Source organism: Ixodes scapularis, unplaced genomic scaffold (assembly GCF_016920785.2).
Source record: "Ixodes scapularis isolate PalLabHiFi unplaced genomic scaffold, ASM1692078v2 PGA_scaffold1__304_contigs__length_218370807, whole genome shotgun sequence".
Taxonomy (NCBI): domain Eukaryota; kingdom Metazoa; phylum Arthropoda; class Arachnida; order Ixodida; family Ixodidae; genus Ixodes; species Ixodes scapularis.
Window position 1 is genome coordinate 56,435,472 of NW_024609846.1, and position 15,922 is coordinate 56,451,393.

Here is a 15,922-nt window from a genome sequence, read left to right on the forward strand (position 1 = left end):
TGTTGTCTCGGTAACCACACTGAGATTTTTCCACTCCTTAACAATCTTCCGTATTGTTTCCCGTCCTTCGGCGTTTGTACGATATGGCCGCACAGCAAAAGGGTTGGTTCCCGAAGTCTCCATAAGTCCATTTCCACGACTGATGTGCAACCCAATTCACGTGGCGTCATTGCAAAGCACTCTCTGAATTCATTCAACAGTTCTACTAGTTCAGACTCAATTCAATTACTCAATTTCTAAGTGAGAGATAAAAAAAAGGAAATAAACTGTTTCTCTCTACCTGCACCACCTGACGGTATAACAGGTTTGATCCAATATAATATAAAAAATGAGGGCCGTAATTGACCAAAGGTTTCTGTTGCAACTTGGTTACTGCAGGTCCAATGTTAACTTCTGTCCCCTGGATATATCGTTGCTCGGTTTTCCTCGCCTTGTTTTCCTCGCCACCAATATGGACTTCAGAAGTGTCCTTGATGTCAACCCGCAAGATCTCAAGTTGCTTGGCTCACCCAAGTGGTTGTCCCTTCCTGATGACCATATCACCATTACTTGCAGGATATATAGGTATCGTGACCTCACCGAGAGTCATGTCAATTAGAATGTCTGTCCTGCAGTGTCTGTAAATGACAGGGCCTGTGACCCTTTCGTCTGCCGTCAGAGTTATCCAGTTGACCGAGTCTTTCTGGAGAATGACCTCCTCCCCTGCTTTCAGTTGTAGTTTTTGGTGGTGCTCAAACGGTTCTAAGTGCGCAAACGGGCAGTCACTCAAGTGCCAGAATCGAAAACAGCCTCCAACTCTTGCACATGTCAAGGAGGGCAGTTCAGTAAATGTTCGTCCAACCAATAGGCCCACTGCCTGGGCTTCATCCGAGACAACAAGAATTGGAACGTCCTTCGCGATGACACCATCAATCTTTATGTCAGCTTTGCATCCTCCAATGCTCCTAGACACAGGCACACTGCTGTTTCCAAAACCATACAGGGGTGTTGACTCCTGAACGAGTTCTGTGCCACATCGAGCTGCCGCTGACGCACGAAGTAAACAGCCGGAGCTGCCCGTGTCAATCAATCCAATGAGGGAGAGCTTGTCATTTAGTATGATTTGCTTCAGCAAAACACAAACTCTTATTTGTTGACTTGATGGTCCAAGAAGTCACCGTTTTTAAAGTATGAATAAAACAAAGACTTTATTACGGTTAGATAAGGTTAAAGCAATGACAAAGAGTACATTGAAAGGTTTCCGACGCGAACGTCTTTCATCGGTGCCTGGAAGCTGAGTGTCTTCTTTCACCCTCCCGGGCAACGCCCAGAGCCCGCGGGGGTGGTCGAGGCCCCACGGCAGCAGACGCTCAGCAAACGATCGTCCTCCTCTCCTGTCTGAGCACCCCTCCTTGCCAGAGGTATAAACACAGCTGGCCCCCCGTCGGAGTTGCGGTCTCCCCCTTCATGTCCACGGGGTCGGAACACATTCACAAAGAAAAATAAGGTGCACTGTTGTATGTTGTTTTAACACATTGTTTCATTCGATGGTTCACTCACTGTGTTTGCTTCGTTACGCTCTGGTTGTGCCACCTCTCTGCAATGACGTTGGGTATGGTCAGTTCGTTGCAGCGCAGGATTCCATGGTCCCTGCTTCTTCTTCTTCCCTCGAGCCAGGAGACAATGTCCTCCTGGACATTTCCACTCGGGGTCATCACACTTCTCACTATGACAAGTCATGAAGTGATGTCAATCAAAATATTAATTTGGCTGGTCTGCTAGTACTTCCAACTGCCTGCCTACAAGCTCTTCCAATTGCATGTCTCTTACTCTCAATTTGGGTTACCACAATATGGTTTCCATTTGTGTTCATTATGCACACCTTTCTTGGTACTCCTCTGAGGGGACGTAGTCCTTGTCATGCTTGGCTCTAGGATCTTCCCTGCTTGCGTCTGGTTTGCCCAACTCGTCACAGCTGTCCTCTAGATGAGCTTCTTTTGGCTTCCATTGATTTGTCTGGCAAGCTGCATTGGTGTATGGAAAGAATGTCTGCACCCCTGGAAAGTAAACAGGTAGAACATATAGATTATGCACAAAAGATGAACTTCAAAAATTTAAGTTCTCACAAATGAAGAAATGCATCTACTCTGGCCGGTTAACTTATGGTTCAAGACATGTCACGACCTGAAACCATTATAATATGCCTCCTAAAAATCCAGCTTTCTGCAAAGAATAGATGTACAGTATAAGTTATGCTGCAAAAGAACTTGCGAATATTGTTTTTTTCTGGATAAATTAATACTTGACGATATCACATTGTTCCGCATGACGCGGCAGTTTGCAGGAGTCTTCTGATGTATGCTCGGGCCTAGTCGCACGCTTCAGACATTCTGGAAGCAATCACTTCCCTCTTACAATTTGGCTTCAGAACACAAAGAAAGCAGAGAGAACACATAGCAAAGTCGGTATGTACCCTGTTTTGTTACCGTTCTGCCACCTTTGCATTCTGCAATCGCAGAAGTGTCAAACAAGCTGAACTGCGCCTTCTATTTGTGGGTGGACCTTTAGGCGCCACAAATCAGATTATTATAACAGATTGACAAGATAGTTGGAGCACTGAATATTTACAGAATGGTCTATACACATAATCTGTATATATTTAGCCGAAATGCCTGTTCACTGCATCGCTCACATACCAATGTATCACGTGGGAGCCCTTACTTGAATGTGTGCAGACTTTGTCCCTGGCCTCACCAACACCTGCACATTTTTATCCTGCTTAGACGACTGTGAGGTGTCGCTGTTTACAAATGGAACACTGAAGTCTAGGGGAGCACTTGCATCTGGACAATCGCCATCCGCTGCCCCCACAGCCACTGACCCGGTGCAGTTCATGGCCTGAGTCAGCGGCTCTGCTGGTATTTGTACAGCAACAGAGCAGCTTGTGGGTGGTCCAGCCGGTGAAGAGAGAAGCTTTGAAACAGTCTGAAAAACAAATGTGAATCTGATCAGGGGCAGTTTGGCAACAAATTTATGTCGAAGTACAGAGACTAGGAATAATTCAACATGAAAGCAAGCTAGGATAATTAGAAACCCCAAACAATGTCTCATTTAAATTTTTTCAATCTGGTCAATAATATTACTTTGCCACAAAAATGTTGTACTCTGGGAGAACCGATAAACCCGCTGCCCTCAGCGTATCGAAAATCAAGGTAAGCAGATGCTCTAAAGCTTCTTATAATTGAAGAGAAGGTTGGACAAATAATTGCCTCAGAAATCGAGCAAAGGTTTGCTGCGTCGTTTGCGGTGTAGTCTTTCCCCGCATCAGCATTTCTCCTTCACAGCACTGAACAAATTGAATGGACCGTTCTGGACGCTCCATCCAGCTAGTATTTCATAAGTTTGTCATGCGAATTGCTGTTTTAGAACTCGCATCTCCCTGTTATTTCAAAACTGTGTCCAGGAAGCTGATCGACAGCGCACTTACTGAGCATTCAAGTACCGTCCGACAAAAGCATCCGTCTAATTCAGTGCACTTCGTGCTCGAGGCGTTTCCTACACTCACACTTTACTCTGAAACTCATCTACCGGGACACGGGCATGACTTCAACAGCTGCTGGTGCTTGAATGTGCGCTTGGGACTGTTATGCAACAACAAAGCGCGCGAAGTTGCGAATCTGGCTAGCGAGCACCGTTCGGGAGCAAGCATAACCCACAAAAATTATTGTTCTAGAAGTATGAACCAATGCGGCTTACCTCCATCCGCCTTCTCTTCGCAAATGCACCCAGTGTGCGCTGAGCTTGTCTCCTCTTGTGCGAGAAAATGGTTGGCACAACGTCTTGCTTCAGTCGTGGCTTGTAGTCCATGCCCATACTCTTTTTAAGCCATACCTTGTCCTCGTATGCGTCGGCCGTGAAATGCGCCGAACAAAACACGCTCTACTTGCTGGGCTTGGAATTGTCTCTCTGTATGGTGGAGACCCATAACTTGCCAATCCTGGGGTCGGCAGGAAAAACGTGAACATGAAACGGGCTGTCTCTCCGGGAAGAGTTGGAACAACCTACGGCCACACACACAGCTGGCATTGCTATTGCTGCACGGCTGTCACGGCGAAGGAGATGGACAAACAGCAAAAACTAAGGCGAAGACGGAACACCAAAGATAAACAAATCAGTCAACAACGAACGGAGGAATACGGCGAAACCGCGAAGCGCTGAGCACCCTTGCCGAGCACTCGCTAAAAATCGCGCGTAGATGACACCATAGAGAGCGGAGGCATGTATGTATGGATGGACAAATTAATACAACTGTACCCTTCAAATCGGGTGGCAACCTGCGCCATCTAGCCAAAGCTTTTATCTCCGATTATATTCGTTATCAATGGAGAAGGGCAAGCCGGTGCAGCTGTCATGGGATGGGAGTTCCTAATGTGACGTCACTTCCTCCTCTCTCAACTGCTTCCCCTCTCCCTTTTTGCCGAAAGGGCGGGGCTTCCCCGCTATTTTTTAAGTGGTTTTACGGCTGCTCCGCACATCATATTCAAGAATCGTTTTGATATTCGTGGTCCCTCGGGTCATAGGCAAATGATTCAAGCATTTTTTCTTCAATAAAGAACCACTTCAGTTTCCCTTTAATATAACATCAACCATACCTGCCAACTCTTCCGAATTTTTTGTAAAATGTATGAATTGGGACTAATTTTACGATTTTACAAATCTTGCTTCAAATTTTACAAAAAAAAAATGACATAAAAAATTTTTTTTTTTACTTTTTTTTGTAATAATGTTGCTGGCGGTATTTTGTACCGCCACAAGAGGGCTATAGGTACCGTCCATGGCAGCGTTGGGGTTTTTACTATCAGTCTATCCGGTAGTCACGGATCCGAAACCAATCCAAAACCCAAAGCCTTTGTTCGTGTGTTCGGCGGCGCACGTTGGTTCGGCATGTTCAAACGTGTTTGGGCCTCTCTGTTTCGGCCAGTTTCGAGGCGAGCAATGCGGCTTCTGTGTGTGTCTGGAGCACTTGTAATCGTAGCATTCCCCTGGTCGCGGTGGCTTCGCGGCGCAATGTCGAACTCCAAACCTCAAAAGAGGTACTTTGAGGTGTTCCTGAAAGTCCCACACGTCGGAATTCCCGTGCTTCGTGCCGACCAAAAATGGAGAGAAGTTTGTATTCTTTAGCACGTGCACGTGTGACGTAAGCGTTTCGCATGGTGACGAGGCTGGCATTAAGCTGCATATTGCTTCGCCTAAAGACCCCCCCCCCCCCCCCCCCACGGCCGCGTGAGTTTTACGAATTTGAGAGTCCATAGGTTGGCAGGTATGCATTAATTGACAAATAGAGTTAAAACTTGTGAAATTAAACTAAGTATAACTGAAGCTATATCTCCAGTAAGTTCAGGACAGTTTGTTCAAACCAAGATCAGTAAGCTTTATGTAAAGCTTTATGTAAAATTAAAAAAAAATATTTATTTTATTTTTAGAATCACCCAAATTCCTATATGCAGTTTGTGTTAATATTGTATAAACCAATACTGTTACAGCTGAGGTGAGAAAGCATCCTGGTCCCAGCCTCAGCATGCCTTTCCTAAACCTGTCCTGCATATGACCGACTGATTTTGTTTTGGGCAAAACCAGCCCAGAAAAGATTGCTCTGATTGCCGGTAGCAGTGCCCTCTGGGTGAATAGATGTAGATTAGTATACAGCTGAGCACTTTGAATGGAGCGACGGCTCCTGCCCTTCGCTACTTTTTTTAAATATAATTGAAAATATGTAATTTTCATTCCTACTTTCTTTCTCTCTTAATATATGCCCCTCTCTTCATCTAACAAATGAGCGTTAAACATTTTGACATTACTTCTGCCTAACATTGAAATCCGTGCGACGGAACTGCCTCCGCACCCCAGTGCGCATATCTTCCTTGATGACACATTTATCATTTGCAGAATTTATTCACGACAAAGAGTAAGAAAAAAAAATCACAATGCCCTCTCTACGAATCGCCCAGGAAAAAAACAGAATAATTATCACACTTTGAGTTATGTCTCCAGGAAAACTACTTCGACATGACCACCATTCAGGCTTATCAAAGTAAGTTTGCTTAAGCCTCGTGTTTTTCTTTTTCTTGGCTGTTTTTCCACCCCAGCACGTTCACTAAATCAGTCAATTCATTGAAAACTGAAAAGTGAGGCCCTTTACAATGAAGTATCAAAGTTCTCAGCCGTCTCATACCCATCTCCACATACCCCACGCACTTCACAAATTTCCGTGAAAGGGGGGGATTGCTGAGCTAGTTGGTTGTTGAACATGGTATTATAATAGTGCACAAGGATGAGACACAAGACGAAGAAAGGCACAGGACAGATGCCAACATGAATTTTATTTATTTATTTATTTCCAATACTACTAATCCCATTCGGGATTGTTGTAGGGTGGTACATCATACTGAAATATATATATTTTAATATATATATTGTAGAAAATTGTAGAGATTACTGCTTCGAAAATGTATGCAGTTTGTTTTTTGCATGATACAGTGTTTATCTATGGAGGCAACTTTCCTGCTGCTATGCCTTTGCGTTTTGGCGTTGTGACACTTTTTATGAAAAGATATGTGCTTGTGTTGTAGAGACCTGGTAGCGATCCTGGAATTTAAATAAAATACTTAGTTACAAGTTAGCACTTGTCATGTATTTTTCCTCGTCTTGTGCCCACCTTCTAGAGCTATTTTAATAATGTGCTAATTTCCGGTCGATATATTTTTGTCTTACACACTATTATTCTGTTTGGGCTGATGTATGAATACGGTGGACAATATCAATCGAGTGGTAACTTGGGCTGGCAGATGCTTTAAATTCTAATAGCTAAAATATACTAACCTCACATGCTGGAGAATGACAAGGAAAGCCCCTCTTGCCTTTAGCATGTGCATTCCCTGCCACTCTAGAGAAAAAGATACTGGGTTACCGTTTTTTACGGGCATTAGCTTGCACCACCTATCAATTGCTACCCCGATTTCTTCTCCTGTAGAACCCTGAAACTATCACCATGACTCCATAAAGTAATCAAAAACAGTTCATCGTTATCGAAAAAAAGAACAAAATTACGGTTTAAGAAGAAGCCGTTGGACTTCAGGTGCTACCACAGCTTGAAGTCCAACCGCCGTGGTTTTGTTGCTTGTTCGTCGAGAATCTCATTTGCAGATACGGAAACCGCACGGTGAACATTTAGCAATGCCAGTTTGTTTAATCTTAGCACCCCAGTCGTATTGCAGAGGTAGGTTTTAGGCGTCTCAGAGTTGAAAAAGACTCTTGAAAAAGACCTCTCGCTTGTCAGTGTCATTACTGGAAGAGTAGCCATAATTTGAAGCAGCTTTTGTATTACGGGAAACAAGAAAGACGGACATGTTTTAAGTGCCTCTAGTGGACTTGTGGGATATTTGCGTAGCCTTCGGAGCCTCTTATACCAGAGGTGTAGCTCTCCGACAACCAAGAAGTTTCCGTATGCAATATTGGTATGGTAGCGCTCACACAAGAGGTGTCTGCGCCCTCATCATTGGAATTCGGTAGTGGGCTTGACGACAAAGGAAGATGCACTTGAAATTAAGCAAGAATGCTCCTGTGCTTCACAAATCATTTGTCCATTTGCTCTGCAAAAGCTTTGAGGAATGGAATAAATATGCAATGACAGAAGTACTCATCTTGATTCACAGACTCCACATTTCAGCACATTGTTTGCAGACCAACGACCCTCGGCACTTCTATGCTTAAGCCAAGATTTGCACAGTTTGAAGAATTGTGCTCTAAAAGCTTTTGAAATTCTTCGTGAGCTTTGCACCATAGACTTTGCAGATTTCCCAAAACATCCTCAGCCAACTCAACAGCGGATGAAAGATTAAGGTTTATCATTTGCAGGTACTTGCTCAGAGGTAAGCTGAAACTAAGAACCTTCTCTGCCACGAAAAAAGAGAAAAAGTTTGCTCCTCTGTAGTACACTCAGTAGGAGTTGAATATTTGATGATCATTCCAGTTAGTGGCGATATCGTGAAGGGTTACCAAAACAGGTTCTAGGAGTTCTACAAAAACATTGAGAGCGTCATGCCTCTGAACCCTTCGGGCTGGACAAAGCGACTTTGATCGCGTTACGCGAGGCTTGAGTGCCAGCTTTTCAATCTGGTCGCTGAGAGCAGCTTGACGTTTTGGAGTGTGAAAGAACTCGCAGACTTTAGCTATTGTTACCATGCAGTTTCTAATCTGAGGTAGAGAACATGCACTGGACAGGCTCAAGTTAAAGCTGCGTGATCCACAGTGAACATAAATAGCATTAGGAAACTGTTGTTGGATGAGTGCCTGAATGCCATTGTGAGCCCCACTCATTGAGGCCGCACCGTCATACGCTTGAGCTGTCAAGTACTTCATTGCAACACCAGTGTCGTTCAAACTTTTCACTGTCGTGCTGGCGAGACCTTTCCCTGTCATGTCAGTCACAGGAACAAACTGCAGGAACTCCATTAAGGCATGTAGTTGGGCTAGTTGGTGGTACATACTGTTTGGTGGGAACAGCGCAAAAAAGACGTAGGACTAGGACGAAGAAACACACAGACAAGGCACTGACTTACAACTGGAAGTTTATTGCTCGGCAAAAAAAGAAATAAGCTCAGAAGGGAGAAAGGAACGAGAACACACAAAGCAAACCGATAACGATCGGCATCAGCCACGCACACACGCTGTCACACAAACGTGCCACACCTTTTTAACGAAATCTACCTTGTCATCTGCAAGAGCAACGGAAGGAGCGCTCACACAGTGTCAGCTCCAATAGACGCCATAAAATACGCTTCGTCTATTTCCCTCGCATCTTGTTTTTGTGTCGAGACAATATCTGACGGCGAGCTGCCACACCTATCAGAATGGACCGCTAAGTTCTCTGAGGCCGAAGAATGCAAAGAAAGCGAATGTTCCCTTGCCCTTACGTTTACACACTGCCCAGTCTGACCAATATACACCCGACCGCTGGACAGGAGGACAGGAACTCATCTTTTATAATGATCTGCTCCATGTCCATATAGCATGCACACAGCAAGAGCTGTTTCACACCCCCAATGTCCATTGTCTCATCAGCCATGACTGCAAAGCACTTTGCAGCATTCACCTTTGAGACAAGCGTTTGCAAAACAATGCTATTGCATGCCGACATAATCTCGTTTTGGGTCCTTCAGCTGCTGTAGGTCGCATTAGCACTGCATCTTTCTAAATGCTTTTTGAAAGGCTCATTGCCATTAGACACACACAACCTTAGAAGCACCTTGAAATTCTCTTTGTTTTCTCCCAGCTCATTGGATAGATTCATTTTCCCGTGTGTCTATAGCCACGCAGAGCATCTCCTTGTCTTTCACACCAGTCTACCTTTGTGATGACAAGGGTCAGGCATTTCCTGTTTTTAGCTATTTGCTCCTTTAACCCAGAGTCAGTGTCCTGTTCAATAGGATTCTTTCTCCCCTCTGATATCTCCAGAAACTGGCCGGTATCAAGGACGCTGTTTTTATAGAATGTTTTTGTTTTATGGTCCATAAAATCGTCACCTGCATTCTTCCATTTGTGGAATTTCGACAGCACAAGTTTGCCAGCGGGCAATCTTCTCTGGCCCACCCCAGATGAAGCACAAAGGATTCAGTACTTATAAAAGGTGCCATTCTTCGCGTTGGAGTAGACAAGCCAGTTCCATCGATGCAGTCACTTATACTGAAACTTGAGGTTCCTTTTCCCGTTGGCTTGAAAGGGAAGGTGGGGCTTGGCGTCCAGAAACTTGTTGGCAGCACTTTTTTCTTTACGTCCGTAACCTACACAAAATAGGAAGAACATTTATAAGTAGGGTTCAGCCTTGTAACTATACTTTCGGGCTTAAATCAGCTATTCTGATTAACCATCACAGACTGTTGCAGGCAGAGGAAAACGGCTAGGTTTACACGAGCTCATTTCACCAAGCGAACGAACAAGAACTACTGCTTGCGCACGTGTCAAGCGAGCTTCACCATGAGGAATGTATTGTCTGTAAAACTTCATTGTTCAGCATTGCACCAGTGGAACGAAGTTACCTGCCGTGCAGATAAGGCCCGACCTGTGTGCACGCCATCCGAACAACAGCAGCAACGCATAGGGACCAGTCACAGGACAACGGCAGGAAAAAACGTGGCCAACCCGTGGCATGGAACCTGTCCTAAATCCATTATATTATGTGCGAGTTACGAAAACAACATTTATGACTACAACCACTTCCACTTGAAATGTACTCATTAGATTATTTGATTACTTGACATTTGTGTAATGTGATTATTGTGGCTCGTCGTTTTATTTAGTGTGCCAATCTTAACAAACATATAGAGTGGCTCTCAGCACTAGTCTGAGTAAATACACGTAAATCTAAGAAATAAGAAGTTCCGGCAATCCGATTAAGTAAAATATGCAAACCACATTCGCTTAAATAGTCTCAAGGAAGAGTCATAAAACGATTACGGCTTCGCCTTTCTTGTTAGTCAACTCACATAAAAGTGATAAAGTCCACAGAGTCGAAGAAAAGAAATAAAAAAAAAGAGTGCTCGTTGCGACTGAACACATCGCGACTTTACTTTGACTTGTGTGGTCACGTTTTTTTAAAAACTTGAAACATAGAAACTCTGACATAACTTGAACAAGAAAGAAAAACCAAGCAAGAAAGACATCCAAAAAGCGAGGTCATTTCTAATATTCACTAAAAGTTGAAATTAATCAATCCCGAACTTAACATTGTTTATTTCAACTTTCAGGACATTTGATTAATTAAATGCAGCATACAATTTTGAATGTTATGTACATAAAAAACAGAATGAGAAGGATTAAAAAAAAAAAAAAAAAAATCTAGTCACACTTACTGACTTTAATGTAGATCTCCAAGTAATTTGGGTGAGCCACTGCAGAAACTGGAAGATGCTGGGCAAAGACGGATCGCTCAGAGTAATCCAGTGAGATGATGGCGTCTGCTGAATGATCGACTTCTCGATGCTGGGAGTCATACATTCCTTTTTGTCCCCTCGAAAGGAAACTTCCCTTGCCGCCTCGCCTTTCCGTGGAGCTGACCGTGACTTGGTCATTAATCGAGGTGGCATCGTCTGAATCTTTGAGACAAAAGAAGAAATGAAATATCACACAGCACGATGCATGAGCATGAACATGGGTCATAATATCTGTTAATTTATTTTTATTTTGTCTCGAAACCTAAGAAAAAGAAAAGCGCTTTTACCAGCGTGCTGAACTGTACTATCACCTTCAAAAACATTTCTCGCAAAAATACACAATAAATGTGTAACTCGATCCTAGATGGTTCGAAATATGATAGCGCACCAGCCCATGCAATTGCAATCAAATCATGTGGAATCCTTCTGTAAAACCTTTTTGGAAACAAATCTGAAATTTTATGTGTAAGGCATATCTCAGCTTTTTTTATACAACATTCCAGACTACCTACACTACACAAAAGTGAGAAAGCATTAATTAACCTAGAGTATTGAGGCTTTTTCTCTAACTATTGGGAACAGAACGTGATTCAAAAACGACGCAGTGGTTAACCGCTGGAACCCAGCGTCCCGCTTTGTCTTTGGGGAGTTTATTTCTTTAAATATGAAACATGTCCGAACATAGAATTAATAATGATTTTAAATCTCCTACAGTAGAAAGAGAAATCGAAGGAAAATAAAATATACAAATGTACACACTGTGACACCGGCGGTTTTTACATTTTGCTCCAACAGCGTGTTGAGAGACGCAAAATTTTAACATCTAGGTTGGGTCCTGAGATGATCCCATTTTACCATATAAGTAATTGTGAAAATAGTGTAATTTGTCAATGTATGATAAGAAAATCCAGAGCTGACTCCTTCGTACTAACTCTGTCACGCCGTGTACATTATCTTTAATGCAATGGGGGGGGGGGGGTTTCCAATTGACCGCTACAGAACTCTGGGGGGGGGGGGGGGTTAGGACCCTCAAACCTCCTCCCCGATGGGTGCGTCACTGCAGGAGACTGCACACACCGCGACATGGTTAGTGTGAATCAATCATCGGCGGCTTTTGCATTTTGCTCGGACAGTGTATCGAGGGATGCAACGTTGTGACACGTAGGTTGGTGCATCAGATGAGCACTTTTCACCATATAGGTAATTTTGCTAATAGTGTGTCATCTGTCAAGTAAGATTGTATATTACGGAAATGACTCGCTCGTGCCAAAACTCTATTGCGCCGTGCACATCACCAGTGCAGCGGCGAGGGGGGGAAGGTGAGAGGAGGAGGGGAGGAGCGATTAATTCATTTGCCCTGAAAGGTCCTTGTTGCGGACATTATTTAAGAAAAATCGTCAAAATACGGAAACAAAAAAAAAATTTCTCACGGGGCTGGGGGGGGGGAGAGAGGAGGGGAGGTTATGACCCTGAAACACACCCCCTTGGGTGTGCCACTGATATCACCATACACATGCCTCACAGACAACTGATGGTGCATCAGCTAACAGGTCCTTGCATGCATTGCATTGCCACTTCATAGTGTCTCTTTCGCACTTCAAGGACATGACAAACAGCACACCAGCCATCGGTGGCGAAAATCCCTTCACAGAGTCGACACAGAGCCCAGATGGCCTCTGGGAGCCTAGATGGAATAATTTCCACCTTCTCTTTGTCTGCAACAGGACATATATTTTCTGGATGTGCATAAGAGGGCAGAAGAGTTCGGAGCTGTGTTTACCCACAAAAAAATATTTGAGTTTTAAATTTGATTTTTAATGGGCAAGCATTATTACCTCGGTCGCCGAGTTAATGAATGCTAATTTGTGTATTCAAATAGGCTCTAATGTGCAATCTTACTCAGCCAATCGAATTCCTCTGTCCAAGGCACATCTGGCACCTCGATCACCTCCCAACCACGCCAGGACCCTTCCTTGCTTTTCTCTTCCTTCCAGACCTGAGAAGGCTTTCAGAATCCGCTTCTTTCGAGAGTGTCTGATGACCGTGACAGTGAAGCCTGCTAGGCGATCTCGAGGCTTTATCTTTCTTGGCATTTGAATGCCCTGAAGACCAAGCTGATCTGTTGTTGCTACCTAAGGACTTTCGAGCACAATAACTGCAACCATAGAGTTTGGGTGAGCTGGAGGTGCCACTGCTGTTGCTTCTCTAGAAACTGCTGGCAATACATAGTCAGGAAGCATATCTTAAAGTAGCTGGTGTGCCGTCATCTTTACTGGACTTGATCCTGAACTGTCTCTCCTGGACCACAAACAGAATGCCCTCTGGATGATCCAAGGCAGTTGTGGGGGGTGCACCCACCGGTCATCTCATGGGTGAGGGTCAGCGCCGACAGCATTCCAGCACTTGAAAATCTACTTCATCACTCCTCTGTCATCCATGGCAGTTTTGCTGCACAATCTCGACAGAGTGGCCATCTTCCCATTCTTTGATTATTGTCTTCAAGGTTTGGAGGCGCTGTAGAAATCTGTCGTTGGTTTCTTCTGAATCCAACTCTGCTAGGTACCAGTGGGAACACAACTTTGTACTTCTGTTGCTGCATCTGTGGTTGGGGCTTTTTAATAACTAGCATCACAGACACACCCAAAAATTCTGTGCAGGGCTCCTCTTGGTTGAACAACTGCTGTTTGCAGTGATGGTATTTCCTACTCCACCTCTGAGTGTAGAGCTCTTCTTCACAGAGGCTGCAGCCCTTGGACTTTTGCACTGCCAGGATGTGTTGACAGGGCAACATCATTGACAGCCTAAAGCAGCAAGAGCAGCTAGTCATTGTGGCGACAGTTTCCCTAGAGCCTGACTGGCATCGGTACTGGCCTTGGCTGTCTTCCCTCACAACAAGAGACTTGGAGAGCTGTTCTTGCTTCTTGACAAATGGAAAAGCATCAGCAGTCAGACGTCGCTGATATTGCTGGAAGTGCTCCTCGGTTTCCAGCTGTGCTGAATGCTTGTACACTGAATCTGCAGCCAGGTGGTCTCACTCTGGTTGCATTGTGGCCAGTATGCTCAATAAGGCTGGTACAAGCTGCTCAAGAGTGCAGTAGAGAGGAACGGCACTCTTCAGTTTTGCATTGATGCTTTAGATGGTTGTTTGTCGTGTAACTCGTGTTGTTAAAATTTCCAACTGAGAACTGCGGTCCTCGCTACCACTCATTCTTAGTAATGTACCAGTTCTTGTCATAGTATTGCAGTACTGGTGCTGGTGCCGTGGCATCAAGTTGATCTTCAACCTTCGTGAACTCTTCGTCCGATCTTGCATGCACCATCCTCTGAAGAAGCTGTAGGCATGGTCGCGTTGTAGAGCTGTTATGCCCAACTTTGTACAGGTGGTTCCACGTCAAAATGTCTTTTGAGTGTGAAACACAGATCCAAATGTCTGCCTGGGGAACATTCTTTTTAGGTATGACTCTCTCCGGCAAGTCTTTGTCTGCCATTATGTACTTCGTCTCTGTCCATGAGGAATTGAGCTCCTTGAACTTTTTCAGAAGCCACCTCAGGCTGCACCCATCTTCTTGGGGTCTTTTGACAGAAGGGCAGTGGCATCTGCCGACAGCTCTGTATCGGACAGATTGATGGGGGGATCCAGGCCTGCCTTGCGACGGCAGGCAGAACGTGCGAAGATGCCTTGGAGCACGTGTCTCCACGATGTCTCCAGAAGGTGGTCTAAAGATTCCTGAAATATTAACGAAGGTAGAATGTGTGTTAAAGCTCGTGCCGAAGCACCCAGTCATCAGAGGACGTAGCACAGTCCTCATCACAAGGACTTCCCGTGAGATCTTCCTTGTTATTTGTATAACTCTGTAACTGGAAGACCAACTTGATGGTTCGAAACGAGAAAACAGTGAACGGATTCATGGGCCGTGTTGTAATAATAATAATATTCAATCAATCAATCAATCAATCTTTATTATACAGTGCGCAGGAACAACCCTGAGGTCTTGGTGCTGGTACACTGGTGGATAAAAAAAAAACAAAAAAAAAAACACACTATACACATCTCCGCAGAAAATAAGATACATTTCTAGCATAATACTAGGCAGTGCACGAGTAATTAGTTCAATGAAATAAAAACGAGGCAGTAACAGTAGAGACGGAACACAAGACCGAAGGACAACAAGTGTAATAATAATAATAATAATAATAATAATAATTTATTTGTGTAGATATTTCTTCAAATCGAGGCACACACAAACAGTATCAAGCTCCTCATCCAGTATCTACTCTCGAGTGAAATAAAATATGATGAAAAAAAAAGCATACACATAGGTTCAATAACTACACTGTGATGCAATAAATAATAATAATAATCAAGAATCAAGAATAGTTTTTATTTGTGCCCAGGAACAACCTTGCGGTTTTGGCGCTGGCGCACGTAAAAAAAGAAGAAAGACACACACACACACACACAAAAAGGAAAAAAAAAAAAAAAAAAAAAAACCACGGAAGACAGTTTTACATAAAATTCTACAAAAAAAGAAGACGCGAGAAGTGTGTACACAAAATTGTACAGAAAAACAAAACAAAAAAGTGCACAAAAATTGCACAGAGAAATGAAGACATGAAAAAAATTGTTCCAATACATATGGATGCTTCACTTGGACGCAAACAGACGCGAACGTCTGAACACTACACATACAGCTCCGTACAAATAGAAACAAGAAATCAACAAGTCGTAGAAATACATATGGAAACCCGGCAGTTGATTCAAGAAGTTCATCAAAAGTCACAAAAGAGCTTCCGCACAGATTTAACAAAATCGGAAAAGTTGTCAAGAAATATATAGAGATTAAGAGAAGAGTTATTATAAAGGAGTTCCGCACGAGATACTGGATCAAGTGTATTAACTCTAGATGACAGACAGAAGGTTGACGTTTTTCTTGTCGTCACTCGCGGTACGTGCA

At 43.8% G+C, this 15,922-nt stretch overlaps 1 protein-coding gene and 2 pseudogenes across 2 annotated transcripts; all 3 read right to left on the reverse strand.

Annotated features, from left to right (window-relative positions):
* Positions 1-679: 679 nt before the first annotated feature.
* On the reverse strand, positions 680-3,917 carry LOC120837521. 2 transcript variants are annotated; one of them, XR_005714919.3, is made up of 4 exons: positions 3,736-3,917; positions 2,701-2,964; positions 1,862-2,036; positions 1,256-1,670 (listed from the first exon to the last, which is right to left on the reverse strand). XR_005714919.3 is itself a non-coding variant. In XM_040499670.2 (3 exons), exons 1-3 carry the CDS (start codon positions 3,850-3,852, stop codon positions 1,962-1,964), a joined length of 456 nt encoding a protein of 151 aa, XP_040355604.1. In that variant the 5' UTR covers positions 3,853-3,917; the 3' UTR covers positions 680-1,961. The 2 variants fall into 2 exon arrangements, 1 of the variants encoding a protein (XP_040355604.1); XM_040499670.2 differs by having other exon boundaries at positions 680-2,036.
* A 4,679-nt stretch (positions 3,918-8,596) lies between these two features.
* Positions 8,597-9,807, reverse strand: LOC115325863 (annotated as a pseudogene).
* Positions 9,808-13,386: 3,579 nt separating this feature from the next.
* Positions 13,387-14,876, reverse strand: LOC120837525 (annotated as a pseudogene).
* Positions 14,877-15,922: the final 1,046 nt, after the last annotated feature.

What these genes read in the sequence shown, in the direction of transcription:
- LOC120837521 (XM_040499670.2), bottom strand. Translation starts at nt 3,852, where the DNA reads ATGGGCATGGACTACAAGCCACGACTGAAGCAAGACGTTGTGCCAACC. An exon ending in CGAAGAGAAGGCGGATGGAG is followed by an intron (nt 2,965 to 3,735) that starts GTAAGCCGCATT and finishes TTTGTTTTTCAG; the next exon opens with ACTGTTTCAAAGCTTCTCTC. An exon ending in CAAAGTCTGCACACATTCAA is followed by an intron (nt 2,037 to 2,700) that starts GTAAGGGCTCCC and finishes TTTACTTTCCAG; the next exon opens with GGGTGCAGACATTCTTTCCA.